At 48.1% G+C, this 27,716-nt stretch overlaps 2 protein-coding genes across 12 annotated transcripts in view; both read right to left on the bottom strand.

The window, feature by feature from the left end:
* The window catches only part of LOC147697229 (F-box-like/WD repeat-containing protein TBL1X), a 929,968-nt gene that overhangs the window by 295,886 nt on the left and 606,366 nt on the right, over positions 1–27,716 (bottom strand). The gene's annotated exons all lie outside the window — the stretch shown is intronic.
* On the bottom strand, positions 2,396–8,315 carry LOC147697230 (magnesium transporter NIPA2-like). Its single transcript, XM_086934310.1, has 2 exons — positions 7,551–8,315; positions 2,396–3,295 (listed from the first exon to the last, which is right to left on the bottom strand). The coding sequence occupies exons 1-2, from the start codon at positions 8,051–8,053 to the stop codon at positions 2,686–2,688; spliced, it is 1,113 nt and encodes a 370-aa protein (XP_086790436.1). The 5' UTR covers positions 8,054–8,315; the 3' UTR covers positions 2,396–2,685.

Raw genomic sequence — 27,716 nt, 5'->3', positions numbered from 1 at the left:
GGCCCAAGGCCCGTGAATATTCTCAGGGGATCTTCATGTTGCATTATGCCACCGCAGGGGGTTAGTGCATGGTCTTGGTCAACAGAAACCCCTGTGTAACCGGCAGATCATGGCTAAAAACCGGCTCATTTCAAAAGAGTCTAACGCAACTAGGTTCAGGGCTTTAAGTAGGCAGGGTCCCGCCGGTGCTGAGCACGGGCAGTTCTAAACAGCAGGTGTCGAGACGGGTCCCTTTCGGTCTCTCCATTTTTACCATCACCCTCTAGGTGAAAAAAAATTCTTAACTCTGCAGCAGTGCCACCCTTAACTGCCTTTGGGGTAACTTCGAAGAGGCTTGTTAAAGTTCTTTCACAACCTCATCATTTCAGAACAGAAGGATTGTCATATTATGCTCAACAAAGTCATATTTGTTGCTTATGCAAATAACAACCATTGACAAAGGCAATAGTTTTGGCTTGCTGAAGGTGTAATGTTACTGGTTGTATTATATATCTGGATGCGCTGACAGAAGAAGCAAAATACCAGTCTGGCGGCACACTAGGCTAAGCACAGAGTTTTCGCTTACGTGTTTAAGCCACACCCTTAATTACATTGGCCCGACCCTTTGAGAGACCCCCGTTTTTTTCATCCTACTTAAAGCCCTGGCGGGGTTACAGTAATACATGCTATTCATAACTTCAGAAGTCCACACATCTGTCACAGCAAGTGCTACACAAAACATGTTGTCATCAATATAGTGCACACTATGGACTAATGGACAACGCTCAGGTAACTATAAAAGTTCGATTAGCAACAAAGAAAAATAAGCAGAGATGTCGCCTCTATAATGCGAGTGCCAAGGTATTGGTTTTGACAATGCTTGTTTGTAGAACATTGCTAGCAAAAAGCAGAAAGGTTTCAAACAGCAAGGCACACACAAACGCAAACACATACCCTTAAAGGTACCTCGAGGCTCAAACTTTATAAATAGAGAAGTTTATTTTACAAATAACGTTTTAGGCAAGAAACTTGGCACAATTTCAAAATGCTCTTTCAAATGACCCAGCATTAAAAATACCACAGAGGATTCGGTGCAGGTACTTAAAAGAGCCCAACAGCTGTCTGAGGCAGTGAATAACGAAGTGTCAGAAATTAAAGGAAACACTTGTCAAGACCTAGCTATTTTTCCCAGAGACTTGCAACTGCAACAAAGGCTTCTGACATTTGCCACCATGCAACAGACCAGGGAGCATGTGTATGGGCCTCCAGGAGAAGATGGTTCTACTTTCTACTTCCATGTCATAATAAATACATCTATTGCCTCAAACACCAGCAGAGTGGGTGCAACAGCCCGCCCATCCCTTTCAAAGCACAGTAACTGTTGCCCTTGTGTGCCTAGGCCAAGGCTTTCATGCAACACGTGGAATGCAGAGGCAGACCAAAACAAGCCCTGCAAAGTCCACTCAAGTGAATCCCCGGGAAAAAGAGTGGGGTCTGTGATCTTGAGGGTGATGCAACAGATGGGAGAGAGAGCAAGAAAACCCATGCACACCCAAGATGTACTCAAAGTAGTTTCCTGATATAAGCTGTCATCCAATTACAAGAATGTTAAAGAAGCTTCCCTCCAAGGGGTGGGTCAAACAAGGCAAGAGCAGTGCTCAATTCGGGCAGGTGGTTTCTGGTGCTCAGCACCAGCACTTAATCATCAACTCTGGCACTTTTCATGAACACCAGTAAGAACACATTCATTTACGCGGACACTAATCAAAGGATGTTGAGTCGATGCCGAGACTCAAACCTGGTTCCCCAGCTACAAAGTTGGTAGATCTGGCCAATACGCCACATCCTCTGTAGTTCATTGGTTTTGTTTTAAGATGCACTAACAGGTGAAATATGTTGATACAAGCTCCTGCCTGACGAGAGCCCGAATCTTTTTTTTTTCTTTTTAACCTAATTAACCACTGGAAAAGGGAAAGGTAACCAATTGACTATGAAGCAAGCATATGAGATTGACAGTAAAGCTAATTTATGATAAACAATGGGCTGGTCCGAAGCCAGTGGCGGCTCCTCTACACGGGTGTTTGGGCGCCACCCCCCTGCTTTCTCGCAGTGCGAGAAGGCAGAAACATAAATGGTAATAACTACCATTTGTTTCTGCCTTCTCGCACGGCGAGAAAGCTGAAGTTCCTGGTTGGGAGTGGGCGGTGTTTCTCGAGGGCAGGGGGGAGTGGCTTGCACAGTCAGTATGAACAACATTGGGCAAGCCACTCCCCCTGCCCTCGAGAAACACCGCCCACTCTCCCTGTTCTCTCTCTATGCTGCAGCATACAGAGAGAAAATGACCCGGTTGGGGCAGCGGCCTCACCAATCACTGCAGAAATGCAATATTTATTTCTTAAATACAAACAAGTTCTCATCAGTTCATGAACTGCTTTAATTGAAACATTCAAATAAAAAATGTGTATTTACAAGCCCCACATGAAAACGGACGACCGGGGAAAAAAAAATCAAGTAGCCATAGGTCATTTTTTTTAATGCCTTAAGAAAAATAATTAAACTTGAACGTAATTTCTAAGCTTGGTCCATATTCAAACTATAATTAAATTGCCTCAACAAGTTGCAAAAAAAAGATACAACTACTTAATTCAGAAAGATTCGGAGGCTGATAATTCCAAAGTTTTTCTATGCTTTAAGAGATAAATATTCTTAAAATGTTGTCAAGCTTCCGTTTCTTCTTAGGGAGAAGTGCTCCACAGATGGCAGTTCACTTTGTGTTTGATTTTCTTCATCGTGATTAAAGCGTTCATAGACATTGGAGGACACGCTGCCGTTTGCTACATGGTCATCCTTCCGGAAGGACACGGGCAAGTTTGAGAGTGTAAAATTAACGTCTTTAAAGGCATGCAATAAGAAGATCCCTACGATGATTGTGAGGAAGCCGCTGAAGGTGCCAATGAGGTCCTCAACCGACATGTGTTGCCATTCTTTGAAGAGAATGGCCGAACACGTTAAAACAGACGTGGTGAAGAACACGTAGTAGATTGGAGTCACTAGGGATGTGTTGAAAATGTCCAGAGCTCGATTCAAATAGTTAATCTGTGTGCTGACGCAGACGATAAGGCTAAGCAGGAGGACCCAAGACAAAGGATGGCTAAGAACTGGCTTTCCTGCAATGAGTTCCTTTATTGCGATCCCCAAGCCTTTGACGCAGGAAACGGACAGCGCTCCAATGACTGAGCAGATTGTTATGTACCCCAGAATGTTAGTCTGTCCATGGCGGGGTCCAACAACAACAAGCATTGGAAATGCAATAGGTCTCGCATTAGAAAAGTTGGAGTTATTGGTCTTGTAAATGACATATTTTATTTATTTGTTGGTTTTTAAAATTGCTAAATTGATGGCTTTGTCATTTACAATGCCAATAGTTATAACTTTCGCGAATGTGACACCTATAGCATTTGGAATGCAATATGTTTTGTATTTACGTGACTTAGATGGCAGCTCTGGTCGTTAGGCCACATCTCTAGAGAGCAGGAGAGTGCAGCAGGGGAGAGAAGCACAGCAATGCAATAGGTCTCGCATTAGGAAAGTTTGAGCTATTGGTATTGTAAAGGACACATTTTTTATTTATGTGCTTGTTTTGAAAATAGCGAATTAATAGCTTTGTTATTTACAATGCCAATAGTTTTATCTTTCGCAAATGTGACACTATTGTAACACAATATGTGTTGTGAGGGTGAGTGAGGGTGAGGGGTTGGAGTGAGGGTGAGGGGTTGAGGGTGAGTGAGGGTGAGTGAGGGTGAGTGAGGGTGAGTGAGTGAAGGTGAGGGTGAGGGGTTGAGGGGGAGGGGTCGAGGGTGAGGGGTTGAGGGTGAGTGAGGATGAGGGGTTGAGGGTGAGTGAGGGTGAGGGGTTGAGGGTGAGTGAGGGTGAGGGGTTGAGGGTGAGTGAGGGTGAGGGGTTGAGGGTGAGTGAGGGTGAGTGAGGGTGAGGGGTTGAGGGTGAGTGAGGATGAGTGAGAGTGAGGGTGAGTGAGGGGTTGAGGGTGAGGGGTTGAGGGTGAGGGGTTGAGGGTGAGTGAGGGTGAGGGGTTGAGGGTGAGTGAGGGTGAGGGTGAGTGAGGGTGAGTGAGGGTGAGGGGTTGAGGGTGAGTGAGGGTGAGTGAGGGTGACGGTGAGTGAGGGTTAGGGAGGGTGAGGGTGAGGGAGGGTGAGGGTGAGGGGTTGAGGGTGAGTGAGGGTGAGTGAGGGTGAGGGTGAGTGAGGGGGAAGGTGAGTGAGGGTGAGGGGTTGAGGGTGAGTGAGGGTGAGTGAGGGTGAGGGGTGAGGGTGAGGGTGAGTGAGGGTGAGGGTGAGGGTGAGGGGTTGAGGGTGAGTGAGGGTGAGGGTGAGTGAGGGTGAGGGGGTGAGGGGTTGAGGGTGAGGGGTTGAGGGTGAGTGAGGGTGAGTGAGGGGAGTGAGGACGAGTGAGGGCGAGTGAGGGCGAGTGAGAGTGAGGGTGAGGGTGAGTGAGGGTGAGGGGTTGAGGGTGAGTGAGGGTGGAGGGAGGGTGAGGGTGGGGTGGTGGAGTGAGGGTGAGGGGTGGGTGAGGGTGGGGTGAGTGAGGGTGAGGGTGAGTGAGGGAGAGTGAGGGTGAGGGGTGAGTGGGAGGGTGAGTGAGGGTGAGGGTGAGGGGGAGTGTGGGTGAGTGAGGGTGAGGGTGAGTGAGGGTGAGTGGGGTGTGTGGGAGGTGTGGGTGAGGGTGAGGGGTTGAGGGTGAGTGAGGGGAGGGGTTGAGGGTGAGTGAGGGAGAGGGAGAGAGAGGGTGAGGGGTGAGGGTGGGTGGGTGAGTTAGGGTGAGGGGTTGGGTGGGTGAGGGTGGGTGAGGGGAGGGGTGAGGGTGAGGGAGGATGAGTGAGAGTGGGGGTGGGGGTGAGGGTGAGGGGTGAGGTGAGAGGGTGAGAGGGAGGTGAGGGAGTGAGGTGAGTGAGGGTGAGTGAGGGTGAGTGAGGGTGAGTGAGGGTGAGTGAGGGTGAGTGGGGGTGTGTGGGTGAGTGAGGGTGAGGGTGAGTGAGGGTGAGGGTGAGTGAGGGTGAGGGGTTGAGGGTGAGTGAGGGTGAGGGGTTGAGGGTGGGGTGGGGTGAGGGGTGGGTGAGGGGGGGGGGTGGGGTGAGTGTGGGTGAGGGGTTGAGGGTGAGTGGAGGGGTGAGGGTGGTGAGGGGTGAGTGAGGGTGGTGGTGAGGGTGGGGGTTGAGGGGGAGGGGTCGAGGGTGAGGGGTGAGGGTGAGTGAGGGTGAGGGGTTGAGGGTGAGTGAGGGTGAGGGGTTGAGGGGGGTGAGGTGTGGGGGTGAGGGTGAGTGGGGTGAGGAGTTGAGGGTGAGTGAGGATGAGTGAGGTGAGGGTGAGGAGGGGTTGAGGGTGGGGGTGGGGTTGAGGGTGAGTGAGGGTGAGGGGTTGAGGGTGAGTGAGGGTGAGGGGTTGGAGGGTGGTGAGGGTGAGGGTGAGTGAGGGTGGGGTGAGTGAGGGTGAGGGGTTGAGGGTGAGTGAGGGTGAGTGAGGGTGAGGGTGAGTGAGGGTGAGGGTGAGTGGGGTGAGGGAGGGTGAGGGTGAGGGTTGAGGGTGAGTGAGGGTGAGGGTGAGTGAGGGTGAGGGGTGAGGGTGAGTGAGGGTGAGGGGTTGAGGGTGAGTGAGAGTGGTGAGGTGGGGTGTGGGGTGAGTGAGGGTGAGGGGTTGAGGGTGAGTGAGGGTGAGTGAGGGTGAGTGAGGGTGGAGTGAGGGTGAGGGGTGAGGGGTTGAGGGTGAGGGGTTGAGGGCGAGGTGAGGGCGAGTGAGGGCGAGTGAGGGCGAGTGAGGGCGAGTGAGGGCGAGTGAGGGTGAGTGAGGGCGAGGGTGAGGGCGAGTGAGAGTGAGGGTGAGTGAGGGAGAGTGAGGGAGAGGGTGAGTGAGGGTGAGGGGGTGAGTGAGGGTGAGGGTGGGTGAGGATGAGGGTGAGTGAGGGTGAGGGGTTGAGGTGAGTGAGGGTGAGGGGTTGAGGGTGAGTGAGGGTGAGGGTGAGTGAGGGTGAGTGAGGGTGAGGGTGAGTGTGGGTGAGGGTGAGGGTGAGTGAGGGTGAGTGAGGGTGAGGATGGGTGAGGGTGAGTGAGGGTGAGGGTGAGTGTGAGTGAGGGTGAGTGAGGGTGAGGGGTTGAGGGTGAGTGAATTTGTGCTGCACAGCGACATTCACAAATTAAAACCGAAGAGTCAGCTGGAAGTTTCTTTAATAAATCAAGGATGACTACAATAAACCAGAATTAACAAAAGCAACAGATCTGCCTTTTGTAAAGAGGATGCATGGAAATACCTTCACTTATGCACACAAAGAGGCCGACATGCGCAAAGTCAACCCACATACAGGTGTCCATGCACACAGACAACACAAGGGGCGCACACACCTGCATAAATGCCATGTGGCCCCTCGTCATGTGACATCTTCAGTCAGTCCTTATTTCTTGGACGACCGCATTACTTGTGCTGTGATTTAAAAAAATTGTACTTGTGAACTTAAAGCAAAAACCTTAAAAGAAAGAAGGCACCTTGTATGGTATAAATACAAGTGGTAGAAGGCATCACAGATGATACAAACTACTTCGGAGCGGAGACATGAGGAACTGCCCACATGACCGGGAGGAAATGGAGCAAAAACAAACGGCTTATCTAGCGAAAAACAGTTCGTGTTTTCTACTTTGCAATCCCCATGCAGTAAATAGAAGTCGTTCCACCTTTGAAACTGCAGTAAATTGCCGAAATGCGACAGCTTAGATTGATAACCCCAATTGCAATACAAAAAATTGTACTTGTGAACTTAAAGTAAAAACCTTAAAAGAAAGAAGGCACCTTGTATGGTATAAATACAAGTGGTAGAAGGCATCACAGATGATACAAACTACTTCGGAGCGGAGACATGAGGAACTGCCCACATGACCGGGAGGAAATGGAGCAAAAACAAACGCTTATCTAGCGAGCGGAGACATGAGGAACTGCCCACATGACCGGGAGGAAATGGAGCAAAAACAAACGGCTTATCTAGCGAAAAACAGTTCGTGTTTTCTACTTTGCAATCCCCATGCAGTAAATAGAAGTCGTTCCATCTTTGAAACTGCAGTAAATTGCCGAAATGCAACAGCTTAGATTGATAACACCAATTGCAATACACATGTCTTTATAGTTAAATAAAAAAAGCAGAGCCCTACCAAGAAAACATTTAACTATAGTAAAAGACAAGACGGAGGGAAGAGAGAGAAGGGGAGGGGGAGGAGAAATGCGACACGGCGGGCAGGGGAGGGGGCGGAGCGGGGAGAGGGAACAGACGGAGGGAAGGCAAATAAGGGGAGGAGAAATGCGACACGGCGGGCAGGGGAGGGGCGGAGCGGGGGCCTGGAGTGCGGCTGAGGGAACTGATGTGCACGCGCTTTTAAGCTCAATGCGCATGCGCATTGAGCTTAAAAGTCACGGGCACTGCAAGGAATCGCCACGATTCCTTGCAAGTTGGATAAAGAGTGGATAAGCCCCCATAGTCTCGCTTGCTCGATGCGCATGCGCATCGACAGGCGAGACCTAAAAATTAACATCAGTGACACAATGACAACACCTGTTGCAAACGCCACAAAACCTGGGTCAACAAGTTTGCGGGCTATCTCATTCAAGGTTTCCAGTTCTTCTTCTTGTGGAGCATGGATTACCATCACAGTTGATCCCAATATACTTAGCAAGCATCCAATCTTGCCATGAAGGTTTAGCTTTTCACTTAAGAAGTAGGATGACAGAATTGCACTTACAAGAACACTAAGAGCTCCGAGTGGTGTTACTAATGTAGCTGGAGCAAAAGCATAGGCAGCAAAGTTAGCAACTTCGCCCGCTCCCATTGACAGGAGTACGGACCACAAAAGCCCTTCTTTGAGGTATGCATGGCCGCCTTGACCAGCTCTCGTGGAGCCCTTCCTGGCCAGGCGCAGGAGTCCTTTCTTCTTCAAAATGAAGCTGCCGCAAATGAAGAGGCTGGAACTGATCGCCAATACCAAACCAATATAGAAGTCATATTTGCCACGGCCCTGGTTCATTTCGTTAGCTGCTTAAGTGTTTAGAACGGTTGCATTGATCGTGGATAGAGGTGGCTGGATGCTTGCAAAGGCGGTGGCTCAATGTGCACTCCTCTCGTGGGCGCAGGGCTTCAGGAGCTGCCGTCTGTCTGGGTCCTACTCGTCCTACTCCCCAGAGCCTCTACTACCGTCGTCTCCTCCATGGGGCCCGAGTACGGCAGCTGCAGCCTCACACCCTTGCTCCTTGTGCTCAGCCTGGGGCCCGGCTCTGCCACTTCCGCGCAGACAGGGCGAGAAGGCAGAAACATAAATGGTAATAACTACCATTTGTTTCTGCCTTCTCGCACGGCGAGAAAGCTGAAGTTCCTGGTTGGGAGTGGGCGGTGTTTCTCGAGGGCAGGGGGGAGTGGCTTGCACAGTCAGTATGAACAATATTGGGCAAGCCACTCCCCCTGCCCTCGAGAAACACCGCCCACTCTCCCTGTTCTCTCTCTATGCTGCAGCATACAAAGAGAAAATGACCCGGTTGGGGCAGCGGCCTCACCAATCACAACGCTGCCATTGCAGCGTTGTGATTGGTGGAGGGGAGGTAGGCTGCCTGCAGCCTTCATGGTGAAAAGCTGCAGAATTTAAAAAGCAGGACGGCGGGAGTCTCCGGGATGGTAAGTTTAACCTTTATTTTATATATATTTTCCCCTTAAACCCCTCCCGCCTCCCCCCATCCCCCCATCCCCTCCGCGGCGCGACAACCCCATTTCAAACCCCCCCCCCCCCCCCCGAAATGCCGGGCGCAAATGCTATCAAGAGAAGAGATGAAGAAGGCTGGCCGGGGACACACATGTAGTGCTTCCTCCCCCCAAAAGGTACAGATGCTGGTTTGTTATTTTATTAATCTTGCGTTGATTATACATTTTTTCACTTCATTTGTTTAGCAAGCAAAGTGTGATGTCACCTCACCTCACCTTGACTTAGAAAGTCGAGGACTAAAAATGTTCTGCGTTTTTATTTCTCCGGTTTTTAGGTTTTGCCTGGCGAAAGCTGCGCTCTGCGCAGCTTTTTCGCGCAGGCGAAAACCTAATGAGAACTGTAGTGTGGGTTTGGGTCGGCCCTCGTCATTCATTGGCTGGCTCCATAAATGGAGCCTAGCCATTGGACGAGGGCCCTGTGCGTCAATGCCGGACCAGATTCGGGGGCGTTCCCGAGATTCTTTGGCTTTTGCCGACGTCACGCGACGTCAGCCAAAAGCCGGGAACGCCCCCGAATCTGTTCCGGCATTGCCGGCACCCGCCTTCCTGCTCCGGCCGTCGTCAGCGTCTCTCCTCCCCCTTTCCCGCCCCCTCCCGCTTGTTTCCTCATGGCCGCCTTCCTGCTCCAAGGCCGTCGTCGGCCGTCGTCAGCGTCTCTCCTCCCCCATGGCACTTACTTTTTTTTAATTAAACACTTGTTTGAGCCGAATTGTATTTCGAAGAGAAGAGCTCTGAGATCTCTTTGGAAGGTAGCATGGCATGCGGTCAGACCGAGGTTTGTAAATATTCAGTTACACTGTTGCATTCGCCCTCCCTATCTCTGACTTGCAAACCCTGTACAACTAGAGCGTATTTCTGGTAAATGTGGCTTAGGAGCTGTGGGCGGACGGACCATGTTAAAGGTCCTGTATTTGGGGAGGACGGTGGGTTGTTTCATGGCTCTGCTGATGAGAGCTGGGTGTAGAGTCAGGAGGGAGGGGGAGGGGAGGGAGGAAGGAAAGTGCGGCGTAAACACAGCATGAAACGGCACCGTAGCACATCTGAAAGCGGGCACTGCAGATCTGCCCTGGTCCGGGGCACGGCAGATCCTACCACAACCACATCACTGCCGCCCCCGACTTCCCCTTCCTGCGGGCGGGCACCGGGAGAGGGGGAGGGGATCCGGCCGTGCGAGCCCAAGAACCGGAGCCCCAGACAGGAGGCACCGGCCTCATGGAAGGCCTCTCGGCCCACAAGCGCTGCTTTCAAGGCACAAGAGATTGCAGCTTTAACGGAGGCCGCAGCATAGGTTTTACATAGGCGACCGTTACTGGGAGGTACGTGTGGGGGGCGGCCCCCTGAGAGGATCATCGCCAGGGACGGACTGCAGGAGAAAATAGGCCCGGGCGGCAAGGTAAACGTGCCCCTCCAGTGAACTAGTGAGCTAAAAAGTGGTCCCTGTTCAAAATGGGGCCGCTTTGAACTTCTAAAGATAGCTGTTTACCTATTTTGCAAGGTCAGGAAAACAACAGTAGACATCGACTCTACAGACCATATAACTGTCTCGCACGTTGACCTTTCAGACTGGCCTGCTGGCCGCTGCCTGGTTGCCATATAGGCTCGTCCGACCCTGGGCGTGGTCATCACAGACACCTTCCCTTCCCCACCCTCTGAAGAACACAGGCCCTTTTCCAACTACATGAAGCAAAGGTGTTTGGAACCGTGGAAGGGTTTTGGGGGAGGGTGGGGGGCGGGGAGATAAAACACCAGGGAACTTGGAAACCCAGCACAGTTCTTAGAATTTCAGGTAGGCAGAGCGCAGCTGAATACCGAGCAGCGCAGGATACCCAAAGTCCCAGCTCCTGATGCCCACACCTCATGATGGTGTTCTTCATATTCGGGTTTTCCTTGGCCATATGGACTGACTGCACTCTAGAATGCGAAGACATAACCCGGCGTGGCTGATGCTTCACATGTCCTTCACGTGACAGCTGGGTCATTTGTAAACACGCCTCTTGCACAGTTCTGGGTACACACACGTGCGCCTCAGAAAGAAGATGAAACCTGCCTGGGTCCGTGAGAATTCTTTCCTGGAAACCCCTCTTCAGTGCCACCCTCCGGCCCTTTGGGCGATGGCTGTCGTTCGTGCAGCAGGTGCAGTGGCACAAGGGCTGTGGAAGACACATCTTGCACTCCAAATATAGCTTTGTTCCACTACCTATTTGAAGGGGGTGGTGTCTGGTGTCCATTCACCATGCTTGCATTAGGCCCCATGTCACTCTCGCTGCTAACACTAGCTGCCCTACAGCTCACCTCAGGGCTCCCTGCTACCCTCATTTTAAACCTTGGTCTGCCCCCTCCTGCTGGCCGGGAGCGGTGTGGCACTGAGGGTTGGCCACGTCGAGGCTCGAGCTGTCACCATATCTCCCTTTGCAGGGCCAGTGTTTACTCTGAGGGCCTCCGAGGAGCTCTGAACAACATTAGGGCAGTGAGGGCTCCCGGGGTACCACTCTCTAGAAGCGGCGAGGAGAGTGATAGGTGTACCCCTCACCCATGCCAGAAGAGGGGCGGCTTCCTGCAGCACACCTTGGCGAGAGGGCTCCAGACCACTAAACAGCCCCCTCCCCGCCGAACATGGCGACTTTGGACAGACATTGTTCTCTGGACACTAATCTGACAATGTAGAGTCCATTAGCAGGCATTAGGGGCTGGCAGTGGCCACGGGCAGGGCGGTGCCCGGACAATAGACAATTAGGGCTGCTAAAGCAGCCCCACTCGGGGCCGTGGCTATAATTCCCCATAATTGTGCCCCCAGCCCCCACCAGGCCCGACGCCTGCCGCACAGGCCTCTAATCGCATCACTACCTGACCTACATCCTGCGCGGGCTTTTGAGGACCCGTTTTATTCCCATCTGGCCTCCCTGCGCCCCCGCTCCCTACAACACCCCCTTCTCTCGGGGGAGGGGCGGCCACGCGTCCAGCTCAATAAGGGTTACCGGGTAGCACATGCAAAAACAATAAGCTAATCATGCTGGGTGATTACACCGGGAGGGGGCACAGGCCTGGCACCGGCAGATCCCCCCCACACACACACGTGTCCTGGGGGTTTTAATGCGATATTGCAATGCTGCGGTCGTCGTGTCATTCATTCTAAAGCGAACACAGCAACGTCCGTCAATAATGGACTTTATGTAAGGATTTCTCACGTATATCGTGTGGGGCGTCGGAAAAAATGTCATTTCCAGTCCCATTGTAGTTTCCAATTGTAATCAACAGTCGTGGGCACGCACCTGTAAAAAGAGGCAGAGCTGCGCGCGCTGGCATGTGCCAGGGCACGGTGGGCGCGTGGCTGCACGTGGAGCGTCAATAAGTCCGCGTGAGCTGTGAGGGCTTGGGAACATGAAGGGGAAGAATGGATGCGTGTGCCCCCCCCCCTTGACATTAAACGTGTTTAACCGCATTTACCGCATTTAAGAGACAATGGACGTATATAAGAGCAGAGCACCCCTTATTGCTAAATTATAAAATGCCTAAGAACCCCAGTTGTTTCCAGTAACGAAGTGGACGCAGCCACGTCACGCTGAGAGCCCTGCAGTGTATTGCGCACACCGTTGTAAAAATGAACGCTGCAGACATTCCATGCTACGTTGACATCGGTCATAGATTCTCAAAATTAAACCACCTGGAAATGGATCGCGCTGTTTCATTTATTTAAAGTTTCTTTACTGGCGCGTAGCGCTTCTTGTCTCCGCGTGGCAGTGTTTTGGCACTAGTCCTGATAAACTGAAGCGGATAAATCATTATTCAGTGTGTGCATGCTTCAGGTGGATTACATGCTTGCTCTGCTGTTGGTTTGCTGGTTTGCGTGTCTGGCCTCCTTCCCTGGTGGTCCCTAGTACAGTGACAGTTTGTGCTCTTGCACTGGTGAAGCTGTGCACAATACCCCAACACTCTGGGGGGTTGGGGGGCAGGTCTGGCATGTTTTCCCATTTGCGGGGTGTGAATGGAGTCTGGGGTTGGCCGCAGCTCCCGTGGGCTTTGGCAATCCGCTCTGGTCGCTTCTGGCTGATGATACGCTGGGCCGGTGGTCCCGCACGGCCCTCCCTCTCGATAGCTGACAAATGGTGCGAGGGTGCATCAGCGGGTTCCAGCTGAGCAGGGCCATCGCGCTCCCCGCAAAGGCGTGTCGGGGGTGTGGGGAAGGCGAACGAACAATCTGCCCCACACCACAGCGACGGATGGGAGCTTCTCTGCTTCCACCCCGTGCGTAAAGCGCCTTGCTCATTTATGGGGCTGGTTTTATAGCTCCTCACGGTCGCTTCATGGTCCTGACTGCCAAATCTTTGTTTTCTCTTATCTTTCTGAGGATCGTGCATGTGGCTGGTACGTACGTTGTGCGAAGTAGAGTGTGTAAAGTAAAAAAATAAAATTAATATAAAACTACGATTGTCAGTTGTTAGTGATTGCTTTATGTATTCTCTTCCTTGTATTCTCCACCTGTTGTGTAGCAATTGCTATTCCTGGGTATAGTTCGGAAGCCCCCCAGCCCTCTCAGGCGCGTGTGCAGGCTTCAGTCCCGAATACTTTATGTTAAAGCTTACATACATTTCTTGGGACATATTACCGCCTGCATCTGTGCAGCAGCTTCATTTCGAGAGAAGGTGCCGGTGTGGGCAGGGGCACCTCCCTCAAAGGTGCAGCAGGTGTAATGCCAACGGGGCCCAGAGGCCCTCGGAACCCTGATCACTGCTGTATTTCACAGTTCAAACAGCGGCCGGTGGGCCTATTTCCTCCCTTGCACCAGGGCCCATGACACAGGGGCAGGGCCACTGGGTGTGAGTACAGTTAACCTCCCGTGAAACATGGCGATTACACTATGTATAACGTAGGCTTAAGTTACTATTGACTGATAATTGGTACAACCCTGTCCCCAGTACTTACACCTGGAGCTGCACGGGCATTGTTTAGTTCCAAGGCCCAGTCGTTGTGTCAGAAAAGCCAGTGTGGCAGTGCCAACACAGTTTAGCAGTGCCAAATGAGCCCCTTAAGAGTGTCTCTGCCAAGTGGCCTCTTGACACGAGCACCGGCCATCAGCACTTTGTGTGCTGAGACACACAGCAATCATGAAAATGCGGAACTACATGCCTCAAAATGCATGGTGCCATCTGTTGAAAAGCCACGTTTGGTTGAATTTTCCAGAGGTGGATGGGGCCACCTGGCAGCGTCAGCTGAAGTAAAAGTGTGAGAGCAGATGACAGCGCATTCTAAACATCAATCGAGCGCATGCGTGTTCGAGCTCCTGAGAGCAGTGGAAAAGTAAATCTGTCACAGAAAGGGCGGAGTTGAGACGCCACACCACGAACGCGCAAATCCATAGCAGTGACGTTGCAGTCAGGTGATCCAAGACGCCACTGTGTTTGTTTCCTGGTGATGGGATCTAGCCGCTACCGTGGCAGGATCTAGTGCTGGCAGACGCAGGCAGATTACACGGCGGAGGGATACCTCGGGGCATAGAGGAGCTTGGAAAAGCGACAGAGTGATGTGTGGATTCGGTGCAACAAGTACCCGTGGTAGCTAAAAGTAGAACCGGCGTATGTTTTTCCAGTATCTGTGCGGGAAGCATTTTCGAGCCGATACTGTAACGAGAGGTCCTCAACATTAAATACATCGCCTCTTACAGAAGAAATAAAGGACAGATGTTTAAACAATCCTCAACAGCCTGCCTTAAACAACAGCAAAGGATTTGAGGTCTACTAAGTCTGGCTGCATTTGTGTATGCATTATAATTTATGTTTTAACCCGTGAAAGAAGCCTGCCCACATGAAATCCATGAATTTTGAAGACTAATTCAGGAGTTTTGATACTTTTTGTCCTGAAAACACTAGAATATTTTAAACACCAATCAGCTGTTTGAATAATTGTTATGCAGCGAATTGCTCGGAATTTTTTATGACCACGCTATTTTAAGTGACATTTTTTTGCGTTAGCTCACAGTGTGTGGGGGGCTCGCAGTGTTTGGTGGGGCTCGCAGTGTGTGGGGGGGGGGCTCTGTGTGGGTATGTGTTGGGGGACATTTGCGAAAGATAAAGCTAGTGGCATTGCAAATAACAATGCCATTTATTTATGTTAAAAAAAATGGTCACAAGCTTTGCCAATAGCTCAAACTTTAACAAAGGCAAAACCATTGCATTGTAAATGCTTGTTGCACTTGCAGCCATTTGGCACATGCGCAAAACATGCATGTGTTGCCCGGAATTATGTAAAAGCATCTGTCCGTATTTATGGTCCTGGACCAGGTACAATTTGCACATACGTACAGTGCATTTAGTTTTCAATGGCCACTGTTCATTCTGTAGCATAATATTATTGGAGACTGAAAGTGGAATTTTCAAACAATGTACCTCAAAATGAAAGTAAAACAAGGAAGTCAGCGCACTGCTTTGTTAAATTGATGCTAAGATTCGTGTACAAAACTGCAAAAGACAGGCGACTAAATGCTTCAACATGGGGGCATAGGCCCACCTTGGCATTGAAAAATTGTCGATTAAATAGATCCTTATTTGCAGCAATGTGAAATGATAGTGCCTGACCACAAACTTTGTAAATCTTGAAAAGCACAGCCTCTAATATCCACTTTACGAAGGCCACAGAAAAGCGCTGAGGTAAAGTGATGTCAGTCTTTCTGGGGGGAGGGGGGGGGGGGGGGGCTCGATGTCTGAGGGATTTTTACTTGGACGCCATGAGTTTAGAGACACAGTGAGTGAGTGAGGGCCTCAGCCTCTCCAACAGACCTTGAATGTATGTGAATTAGTGCTGTGTGCTTTGAATGGGTGTGTGCATGGGTATGTGCTAGCAAATGATGGGTGTATGTGTGCGCGCCTGTGAATGAATGGGTGTGAGTACACATGTAGATGGGTGGGAGTGAGTATGTGTGTGTGGCTGCTTGAGAGGGATGGGAGGAAGTGAGTGTGCTTGTGCATGCCCTCCCCACTATTCGTCGACATTACGAGCCGCCACTATCCGCAGCCACTCCAAGTGTTGAAATTATATAAAATATGTCAGACAGGTGAAAGCTGTCTTTAATGAGAACTAAAAAACATGTCTAAAAGCAGTCAATGGGTTCCTTTCTTGTCCCTAGGCACTGAGACTGAAGCCTAGGGTGTTGCAAAACTACCCTATTAAGGTTCAGGTCGACAGTAATTCAGTGTTGGTATTTCTCCTTATGTGACCTTAAAGGAAATTCTGTAGCATCCTGAACTTGAAGGTGGCTCTTCAGCCTAGTCATCACATATATACAGGGAGAGTTGTGGCGCAGCGGACAGAGTGGCTGATAACGGCGCATGGGGCTCATGGCTCGATCCCCGCACCGGCTGCAGCCCAGCTCAGCATCATGTGACTATGGACTATAACTCACGTAATCGACCTGACGGCCCGACACCTGGTTTGTCCTTTGGGGTGATAAGTTTGCGCTTTACAAATGTGGAAATGTTATATTATTATAAGGGAACTAAACTGGATGCATCAGCTAATCTACCTAGGACAAATCAAACCGCTGCCTTCAGCTACAGTATGTCGTTATTTCCAGCTTCAGCTAAAACTAGCAACTTTTCAAAAGAAAGAATCAATAAATGCGAATGAAATGACCGTGCCCTCCCCACTCTAGGTATCTCTTCAGAGATTTTACTTGAAAAACGTCCAATGTAAATCCATCCGTTTTTGGACATGGAGGGGTGGGTAGGCCTTCTTGGCTAGGAAGGCTGGGGGCCAGTTTACGTATAGATTCAATTACATTACTCAGTATGTAAAACAATAAAATAGGTGCACAGCAAAATCATCCCAGACCTAGCACTCAGGACAAAAATAATCTTCCATCTTGGGGAAATGACAAGTTTTAGCACATCTGCCAGACGGTCTGAAGTTCATTTGTCCAGAATTTCATCTCAACTATCATGCATAGTTTATATGAAAGCGTAATAAAAATAAACATATTTTTATATACAGCTTCCTCTGCATTTAAGCACTATACTCAACTGGGGTTACAAATATCCTATTAAATGATACTAATTTTACTGACTCAAGAAGCATGGAAGGCTGTGCTAGCCTTGCCAGGAATTAAAGGCGTAACAAGCACGTCTTAGCAAATACTAGTGGCAAGACTCTACAGCAAAGCCATCATGGAGGCAAATAGATAATTGTTCAGCTTTTCCAGAAAGCTCTCTGATAGGCAAACCAAAGTATCAGCCTAATGCCAACCATAACCTGGTGCATGCACAACAAAATGGACAGATCAGTCGCTGTAAAATATACTCTTTTTTAGCTCAATCCTACAAGATAGTTCAAGCAGAAGACCTATTGTGGGCTTCTCAAAAATTGCTTAGCATTGGTTGGCTTTATTGGAACTCACAGGTAATCTTGTGTCGGTCCCTCCCCTGGAGCACTGCCTCTTTACCATCTCTCTCACTTGCTGCCTTTTCTCCTTCCATAGCCGAATTTTAGCGAAATGTTTTTACTTTTTGTTTAAACACTCCCTGAGGGGGCATGTGTTTCCCAGCTCCCTCTGCTACCCTCCAACTGGTGCTCCAACCCCTCATGCTTTGTTTCTTTCCAAGTACTTCTCACCCTGGCTCTCCATGTTGTTCTCAATCTAGTGTACTTCCCTGCCAATTCAAGTATTCTTCTCTTACCCACTCCACGCACTGTGTTGTCCACTCCATTTATGCTTCTCACCAACCCCCAGAGTTTCTCTTTATCATTCAATTTCCTATCCCTGCTCCACCCACTCTGCCCATTCACTCCTACATTACCCTCCCCAACCGCCATGGTCCTTTAAAAATGTATTTATTTTTTTAATCAAATTTTCTCTGGGAAAAGACATTTTTTTAAATTGCGGATGCAAATGGCATCTGCCACCTCGGATTGGTAAATCACAAATTAGGGCGAATGGCACCTGCGTCATTCTGCTGGTGTGCACACATTCTGACGCATGCGTGCAAGCATACATCTACACCATCACACCTGGTTGCACAGCAGTCATGTCAATGCAACTTTTTTTTTTTTTTTTACTATGCAACAGAGCATCATGAAACAGTCCAATGCTGTAGAGCTTCGCCAAAAAACATTGGCAATGCCAATAGGACTCAAAGTCGAGTTATAATGGCTTTGCCAATGCTTGTTTTTTTAAATTAGTTTTTCAGATAAGAGAAGCACGTCTTTGGTTTCTTCTGCACAAACCCTTCACCTTGGACTCACCATCTTTGTACGTATGTTACAAGATTTATTGTTATATGGCTTTTAGTCATTAGTTTAGGGCAATATAATCTGACATTAGAAGGTTGATTTCACTCATGAAATCCCAAATTGCTCCACCATTTTTTCATTTAGTGATCCACTCACTACACCCTTCAATAATGATTTATGAAATTTGTCTATTACGATTAAGAGTCTGTATTAGATCCAAGAGTAGGGGTAGTGCGGATCCTGGATCAGATGAAATATCACACGAGCTGGAAAACATTTATTGCCACTCACAAGACAATCTTAATCAGTCTGGGGTACCCGCCATAAGGACTAGGAATACACATTTGATAAAAGAATATCATTTATGTTTTTTACAATGTAGGTCGGATTCACATAGGCAATGTTTGAAGTTAGAAATCCGCTCACAGGGTATTAACCTTTCATTTGCAGTAGATTTACAACATTTTCAGGCTCCATAATGAATATGAGAAGTACTCCTTGAAATCTAGGAAAGGTATAGAGTAGCTTTCCAATTTCCCAAATGTATTCATGAGGAATTACCAACAAGCACAAATTTCCAATAAATAAATGAACCATTTGCACCTGTAATTGTTTTCTTTATCCAGAAGAAAAAAAAATTCTCGGTGGTGAAACCCATCCTGTACAACCCTGTGAAATTTGGAAGTGTTCCCTCCACTTTTCAACTATCAATAGATGCCTCTGACTGGAGCGATTTTGGCATGGGCTTCCTGAGTGGGAAATTATCTGCAAATAATTCATAAATACCAAGACATATCCAAGCTTCTGGTTGCATTTTGCAAATCCTCCTCCCACGAGTAGCAACATTTCAGATGACAGATTTTCCATACATGCAAATGCAATGTATTACAGTAAATGTTACTAACCCTGATTCTATGACTCAGGATGTGGAATTTATTTTTGTCATTTTTTACCATATATACAGCACTTTGTAGGTTTCATACTATAATTTAAATTGATTGACCAATTTTAGAGATTCACAAAATCTCTCCTTGAAAATCTAAATGAAATCTATGCAAATCTGATTTCCAGGCATATTCATAATGGCCTTACCCACCCTTGAGACAATCCATAGGAACAACTATGATGTGCAGTTACTAATTTTACTTCTTCCCTTCGTTGCTCTACTTAAAAAAACGTATTACTTGTGCAGAGAATTGCTCTATAAATGTGCAGTTTTTTGGGACACTGTCACACTTATTCCAACATTTTTTTACCACTAAAGTTAAATGCACAAAGTGAGTAAAATAAAATATTGGGACAGTTTGTTAATACTCACAAAATTACAACTGTGCCATACTGCCAACACAAATGATGGTGACAGGAAAAAACTGGTCATATTGTAAGACTTTTTAGTTCTCGCCTTAGAGTGCATGCCCTGTCTCTTGCAAGATAAATTTTTTCTAGCAGTGGGCTTAGATGCCACCCATTGCTTGTCACTGGTTAGCTTAACTGTCACTGTTATTTGCTTGCTTCTTATTGGCCATCTGCCATAGGCTTACTTTCACTTCATGTTTTGTCTCTCACATGGATCATGGGAGCCTTATTTGTGTTCTTCTACTACTCATTTTAGTGGCTATTGTTTCTTTGTGTTACTTTGGGCACTTTCCCCTCCTCTGTGTTTCTCCCATCCACCAACCCTCCACTATCCATCAAGTTGCCCCCCGCTTTCACTCCATTGCCCATGTTGATCTTGCGGTTTTCCATGTTGCCATCCCACCCATCACCCCTCTCATGCTGTGTTTTCCCTTCGATCGGCTCTATCTCCACTGCCCATGTTGCCCCCACCACCTGCCCTTCGTTCATTGTCCGTATAGCCCTCACCACCCTCCCTTCATCCATATTGCCCCTACTACCTGCCATCTCTTTGTTGTCCTGCCACATTCCTTCTCTCTACTGTGCATGTTGCCCTTGCCACCGGTGCTCCCTCTGTGTCCAAGTTGCCCCCAGGACTCTCTCTCCCTCCCTCCACTGCTCGCATTGCTCCCACCTCCTGTCCTCCCTCCTCCCCATCCACTGCTATGCTGCTGTACAACACAGCTAAAAACATCAACAAAGGCAATACCTTTCGTGAGACCTACGAGAGGTATTGGCTTTGTTGATGCTTTTAGCCATGTTGTAAAGCAGCATAGCAGTTGAATGGGAGGATAGGATTTAGAGACACAAATTCCAGAAAGCATGACTGTGTGAATGAGGACTTAGGAGTTCTGACCAAGAACCAATCGCTTTTTGCAGCTTTATTGGAAATTCACAACCATGATACTTTTGTGAACCAGACTTGTATGTTGGCAGCATATGAGCCAACATTGCACAGTAGGCAGCTTGACAACCTTAAATGATAAAAAGCCAGTGGATCTGTAGCCTTTCAATCTGGAATGATCATGTCATGCTACAAAACTGTTTTTGTTGCCTTCAAATAAACAATCACATGGCATGCAAATTACACAGCAGAATGCTCTATTCTGAATTAAATTGAGAAAGTGTGTCCTTGTAGCAGTATCAGGAACCATATCTTTTCTTTGTGGATGTCTGGTACATTTTAATTACTACATGTCAAAATGCAGGTAACAGCAAAGATAAAATTTGGGCACGACTTTGGAAGGGTTACAATAACTACCCACCAGCCCCACTTTACTATCAGCCTCCTTTCCAGTCACAAGGCCAACAGATGATGCCATGAGGACCAACATGTAACCCTAGGGGCCTATCACTTTTTCCGCAAAACCAGCGCCACCCTTTTTTATCCAAAGGCCAGGGTCGGAGGGGAAGAAGAAAAGGGATACAATGGGACACAGAGGAAAGCAGAAGACATACAAGGAGCATGACCAATGCACAACAGGGTCCGACACATATATAATTTAGTAACCAACTTCACTGAAAAAAATCTTACATCTACACACACCAGGTACTAAATAAAGGACTGAGTTTGGTGAGCACAACCAATTTTGACAGATTCCATTTACATTGAGAATTGGCCAATTTTTTTTTGAAAATTACATTTTGGTGATAAGGAGATCACAGAAGATCTCTCTTCCAATGGCCTGAGAAAGAATTACACTTTTTACCCACCTACTCATACCACTCCAGTGGAGTTAGTGGCTTTTGAACAAGCAGTATATTAGGAAATTGAAGGCACGGACACAAAAACTTAAAACAAATTCCAAAATGTAAGCAATGTAGAAAAACAAGCTCTACATGAATTACAAGCCAACACTGATATCACCATTATACCCGCCGACAAAGGTGGAAGGTTTGTCTTACAGTCCACCACAGCCTACAGCACAGAATGCCTTAGATTATTGGCGGATAAACACAACTACAAGACACTTGTTGTTGATCCCACACCCACATGGAAATCATAGATTTACTCCCTGGTAGAGGAGGCAGAAAGTGAGGGGTGGATCACAAAGCATGAAGGGGATTTTTTTTTTAGAAATACCAGTCTGTTTATACCATATTTTTATACTCTGCCAAAGGTCCACAGAAAATTGTGACCCACCTGCTGGAAGGCCAATTGTATCAGGGATAGGTTCCCCTTCTGGAACCTTTGTCACAATGTTGTGATTTCTTCCTAAAGCCAATACTACAGAAGATTGAGACCTACATAAAAGACACAAAGGACCTATTAGTCCATATCAGAAATATTGAATTTGATGACCAACTAGACCTCCTGAGTTTGGATGTAGAGAGTCTGTGCACAAGCCTCTCCCAAGAAGAAACTCTAGAGGTCAGTAATGGGGTATTCAAGAGTGCAGAATGGGCCTATACCACCCCCAGAAATTCTGTGACGGACTGCGCGTGACTTTCTACAAACCCACTGTACTTCGATGGGGAGTACCTTCGCCCCTAGTGTGGCAGGCTTATGTACACAATTTAGAAAAGAAAAACATCTTACATGAGACCGAAACATACCGGAGTAATATCTCTATTTGGAAACGATATAGAGATGACATTCTGGTGGTATGGAGAGGGGGCATACAGACTGCCTCCAACTTCATTACGTAGCTCAACAACCTGTATAGGAACCTTAAATTCACACATACTATCAGTAGAGAATCACTTACATTCCTAGATGTGGATATCTTCCAAAAGAGAGGGACACTACAGACAGACACATCAGAAACCCACTGCTAAGAACAGTTTGTTACACTTTGACAGTTTTCACCCGAATCTATTGCGGGAAAATCTTTCTTATGGCCAATTCCTCTGCCTGAGGTGGAACTGCAGCCATATAAACAACTTTAAACGACAAGCAGACCATCTGTCAGACAAACTGAGGGCACATAATTACCCTGAGAAAATCATTCAGAAAACAAAAAAGCGAGGAATCAGAATCGAGATGTACTACTAGAAACACCAGCAAAAGAAAAAACATAACATCCTCAGGTATGTGTCACCACATACAGCCTCGCCTCAGACTGCGTTAAAAAGATCATTAAACGCAATAGGCTCATTTTAAACACAGGATTCAGACAGTGGGACTATCCCGTCTTTTCTAACAAAATAGCAAGAAACTTGCGGGATACACGGTCTACACCAGACCCAGAGCCAAATTAAAATCAGAGAATATGATTCACAGTGCACTAGGCCTTCCAGAATTAACAGGTCACTATCTGTGTGGTCAATGCAATGTATGCCACCTGACCGCACCAACGAAAGAAATTGACCTAGTCGTATACACTCTTTGGCAATTACAAAGAAAAACAAACTGCAATACTAAACAGGTCATATAGTGGAGTGGTGTGGCTCACTGGTTAGAGGCGGCAGACCCGGGAGCAGAGGATGGCCCGGGACCAGGGTTCAATTCCCGACGCGGCAGGGTCGTGGACCAGGGTCAGGGGACTCGATAATTCTCACCTCAGTGCCTACTCTAACCGGGGATCACACTCGGCAACTCTGGGCATTAGCTTGCCTCATCTTTACAACGGCCCCCCACATTCGCCGGGGATGCCCGGTTTCACCTCGGAGATACCCAGTAGGGACCATCTCACAGGGATAGCCAGGACCGGTTCCCCAGCGGTCTACAGCGCAACGACGCCTCAGGGCAGCAGTGCGCTTTATCTGGAAAACATACATTACATATACCGGATAACCTGTCCATGCAAACTCAGATATGTAGGCATGATGACTAGACACATAAGTACAAGAACCAGCACACAAAGGAGTAACATCAGGTGTAGACACAATACCACCAAAATGGCAGAACATTACATCACCGCTGGAGACTCTCATTAAAAGACCTCAAATGGGTCATTCGAGAACATGTCATAGCGGAGACAAGGAATCTGGAAAGAATTGTATTTGATGAGGAACAGCGTTGGATTTATAAATTATCCACATTGCATTTATAAATTATCCATGCAGAAAAAAAAAGATGAATGATGGCATCCCATGGTGGAATGTTCTACAATACTATTTACTGCAGCTCACCATCCATTAGCTAGCAATAGTGAATACAGACTGCGGTCTGTCACTGGGTCTGTACAAAGGTGTATTTTTCACCATTTTATTCACATCATTGCATCCTAAAAATATGTTTATCTTTACCCATAGATTTTGGAAAAGGGGGTGGTGATGGACAGAGTTTCTGAATGATGCAGAATACTCTTACCCAGTCAAGAGATCAGGGCTTGATCCATCACCGTTTTTTAGCTCACTGCACCATCCCAGCTCAGAACCTGGCTATATGCAAATTAGTCTGTTCCTGTCCCAGTGCATGATGGGAACAGGGCAAACCAAACTACCAAGCCAATTCTTATACTGGGAAGGAAACAAGCTTCCGGGGACCGGTTTCTGGCATTTCAGCCGTCGTCGGCCCGGCTTGCTTGAATCCTGATGGTGCAATGAGCAAGGGACTCACGTCTGAGTATACCCTCCCACACATAGTGTGGACAAACCGATTTTGGAAAAGGGGGTGGTGATGGACAGAGTTTCTGAATGATGCAGACTACTCTTACCCAGTCAAGAGATCAGGGCTTGATCCATCACCGTTTTTTAGCTCACTGCACCATCCCAGCTCAGAACCTGGCTATATGCAAATTAGTCTGTTCCTGTCCCAGTGCATGATGGGAACAGGGCAAACCAAACTACCAAGCCAATTCTTATACTGGGAAGGAAACAAGCTTCCGGGGACCGGTTTCTGGCATTTCAGCCGTCGTCGGCCCGGCTTGCTTGAATCCTGATGGTGCAATGAGCAGCTTGTCTCCTTCCCAGTTAAAGAATTGGCTTGGTAGTTTGGTTGCCCTGTTCCCATCATGCACTGGGACAGGAACAGACTAATTTGCATATAGCCAGGTTCTGAAGCTGGGATGGTGCAGTGAGCTAAAAAACGGTGATGGATCAAGCCCTGATCTCTTGACTGGGTAGGAGTATTCTGCATCATTCAGAAACTCTGTCCATCACCTTTTCCAAAATTGATTTTATCCACACTATGTGTGGGAGGGTATACTCAGACGTGAGTCCCTAGCTCATTGCACCATCAGGATTCAAGCAAGCCGGGCCGATGAGGCTGAAATGCCAGAAACCGGTCCCCGGTAGCTTGTCTCCTTCCCAGTTAAAGAATTGGCTTGGTAGTTTGGTTGCCCTGTTCCCATCATGCACTGGGACAGGAACAGACTAATTTGCATATAGCCAGGTTCTGAAGCTGGGATGGTGCAGTGAGCTAAAAAACGGTGATGGATCAAGCCCTGATCTCTTGACTGGGTAGGAGTATTCTGCATCATTCAGAAACTCTGTCCATCACCTTTTCCAAAATTGATTTTATCCACACTATGTGTGGGAGGGTATACTCAGACGTGAGTCCCTAGCTCATTGCACCATCAGGATTCAAGCAAGCCGGGCCGATGAGGCTGAAATGCCAGAAACCGGTCCCCGGTAGCTTGTCTCCTTCCCAGTTAAAGAATTGGCTTGGTAGTTTGGTTGCCCTGTTCCCATCATGCACTGGGACAGGAACAGACTAATTTGCATATAGCCAGGTTCTGAAGCTGGGATGGTGCAGTGAGCTAAAAAACGGTGATGGATCAAGCCCTGATCTCTTGACTGGGTAGGAGTATTCTGCATCATTCAGAAACTCTGTCCATCACCTTTTCCAAAATTGATTTTATCCACACTATGTGTGGGAGGGTATACTCAGACGTGAGTCCCTAGCTCATTGCACCATCAGGATTCAAGCAAGCCGGGCCGATGAGGCTGAAATGCCAGAAACCGGTCCCCGGTAGCTTGTCTCCTTCCCAGTTAAAGAATTGGCTTGGTAGTTTGGTTGCCCTGTTCCCATCATGCACTGGGACAGGAACAGACTAATTTGCATATAGCCAGGTTCTGAAGCTGGGATGGTGCAGTGAGCTAAAAAACGGTGATGGATCAAGCCCTGATCTCTTGACTGGGTAGGAGTATTCTGCATCATTCAGAAACTCTGTCCATCACCTTTTCCAAAATTGATTTTATCCACACTATGTGTGGGAGGGTATACTCAGACGTGAGTCCCTAGCTCATTGCACCATCAGGATTCAAGCAAGCCGGGCCGATGAGGCTGAAATGCCAGAAACCGGTCCCCGGTAGCTTGTCTCCTTCCCAGTTAAAGAATTGGCTTGGTAGTTTGGTTGCCCTGTTCCCATCATGCACTGGGACAGGAACAGACTAATTTGCATATAGCCAGGTTCTGAAGCTGGGATGGTGCAGTGAGCTAAAAAACGGTGATGGATCAAGCCCTGATCTCTTGACTGGGTAGGAGTATTCTGCATCATTCAGAAACTCTGTCCATCACCTTTTCCAAAATTGATTTTATCCACACTATGTGTGGGAGGGTATACTCAGACGTGAGTCCCTAGCTCATTGCACCATCAGGATTCAAGCAAGCCGGGCCGATGAGGCTGAAATGCCAGAAACCGGTCCCCGGTAGCTTGTCTCCTTCCCAGTTAAAGAATTGGCTTGGTAGTTTGGTTGCCCTGTTCCCATCATGCACTGGGACAGGAACAGACTAATTTGCATATAGCCAGGTTCTGAAGCTGGGATGGTGCAGTGAGCTAAAAAACGGTGATGGATCAAGCCCTGATCTCTTGACTGGGTAGGAGTATTCTGCATCATTCAGAAACTCTGTCCATCACCTTTTCCAAAATTGATTTTATCCACACTATGTGTGGGAGGGTATACTCAGACGTGAGTCCCTAGCTCATTGCACCATCAGGATTCAAGCAAGCCGGGCCGATGAGGCTGAAATGCCAGAAACCGGTCCCCGGTAGCTTGTCTCCTTCCCAGTTAAAGAATTGGCTTGGTAGTTTGGTTGCCCTGTTCCCATCATGCACTGGGACAGGAACAGACTAATTTGCATATAGCCAGGTTCTGAAGCTGGGATGGTGCAGTGAGCTAAAAAACGGTGATGGATCAAGCCCTGATCTCTTGACTGGGTAGGAGTATTCTGCATCATTCAGAAACTCTGTCCATCACCTTTTCCAAAATTGATTTTATCCACACTATGTGTGGGAGGGTATACTCAGACGTGAGTCCCTAGCTCATTGCACCATCAGGATTCAAGCAAGCCGGGCCGATGAGGCTGAAATGCCAGAAACCGGTCCCCGGTAGCTTGTCTCCTTCCCAGTTAAAGAATTGGCTTGGTAGTTTGGTTGCCCTGTTCCCATCATGCACTGGGACAGGAACAGACTAATTTGCATATAGCCAGGTTCTGAAGCTGGGATGGTGCAGTGAGCTAAAAAACGGTGATGGATCAAGCCCTGATCTCTTGACTGGGTAGGAGTATTCTGCATCATTCAGAAACTCTGTCCATCACCTTTTCCAAAATTGATTTTATCCACACTATGTGTGGGAGGGTATACTCAGACGTGAGTCCCTAGCTCATTGCACCATCAGGATTCAAGCAAGCCGGGCCGATGAGGCTGAAATGCCAGAAACCGGTCCCCGGTAGCTTGTCTCCTTCCCAGTTAAAGAATTGGCTTGGTAGTTTGGTTGCCCTGTTCCCATCATGCACTGGGACAGGAACAGACTAATTTGCATATAGCCAGGTTCTGAAGCTGGGATGGTGCAGTGAGCTAAAAAACGGTGATGGATCAAGCCCTGATCTCTTGACTGGGTAGGAGTATTCTGCATCATTCAGAAACTCTGTCCATCACCTTTTCCAAAATTGATTTTATCCACACTATGTGTGGGAGGGTATACTCAGACGTGAGTCCCTAGCTCATTGCACCATCAGGATTCAAGCAAGCCGGGCCGATGAGGCTGAAATGCCAGAAACCGGTCCCCGGTAGCTTGTCTCCTTCCCAGTTAAAGAATTGGCTTGGTAGTTTGGTTGCCCTGTTCCCATCATGCACTGGGACAGGAACAGACTAATTTGCATATAGCCAGGTTCTGAAGCTGGGATGGTGCAGTGAGCTAAAAAACGGTGATGGATCAAGCCCTGATCTCTTGACTGGGTAGGAGTATTCTGCATCATTCAGAAACTCTGTCCATCACCTTTTCCAAAATTGATTTTATCCACACTATGTGTGGGAGGGTATACTCAGACGTGAGTCCCTAGCTCATTGCACCATCAGGATTCAAGCAAGCCGGGCCGATGAGGCTGAAATGCCAGAAACCGGTCCCCGGTAGCTTGTCTCCTTCCCAGTTAAAGAATTGGCTTGGTAGTTTGGTTGCCCTGTTCCCATCATGCACTGGGACAGGAACAGACTAATTTG

The sequence above is a fragment of the Lissotriton vulgaris genome, chromosome 8, assembly GCF_964263255.1.
Source record: "Lissotriton vulgaris chromosome 8, aLisVul1.2, whole genome shotgun sequence".
NCBI lineage: Eukaryota > Metazoa > Chordata > Amphibia > Caudata > Salamandridae > Lissotriton > Lissotriton vulgaris.
This window is presented reverse-complemented; position numbering and strand designations above follow the sequence as displayed.

What these genes read in the sequence shown, in the direction of transcription:
- LOC147697230 (XM_086934310.1), bottom strand. Translation starts at nt 8,053, where the DNA reads ATGAACCAGGGCCGTGGCAAATATGACTTCTATATTGGTTTGGTATTG. An exon ending in TCACTGATGTTAATTTTTAG is followed by an intron (nt 3,296 to 7,550) that starts GTCTCGCCTGTC and finishes TTCTAATGCGAG; the next exon opens with ACCTATTGCATTTCCAATGC.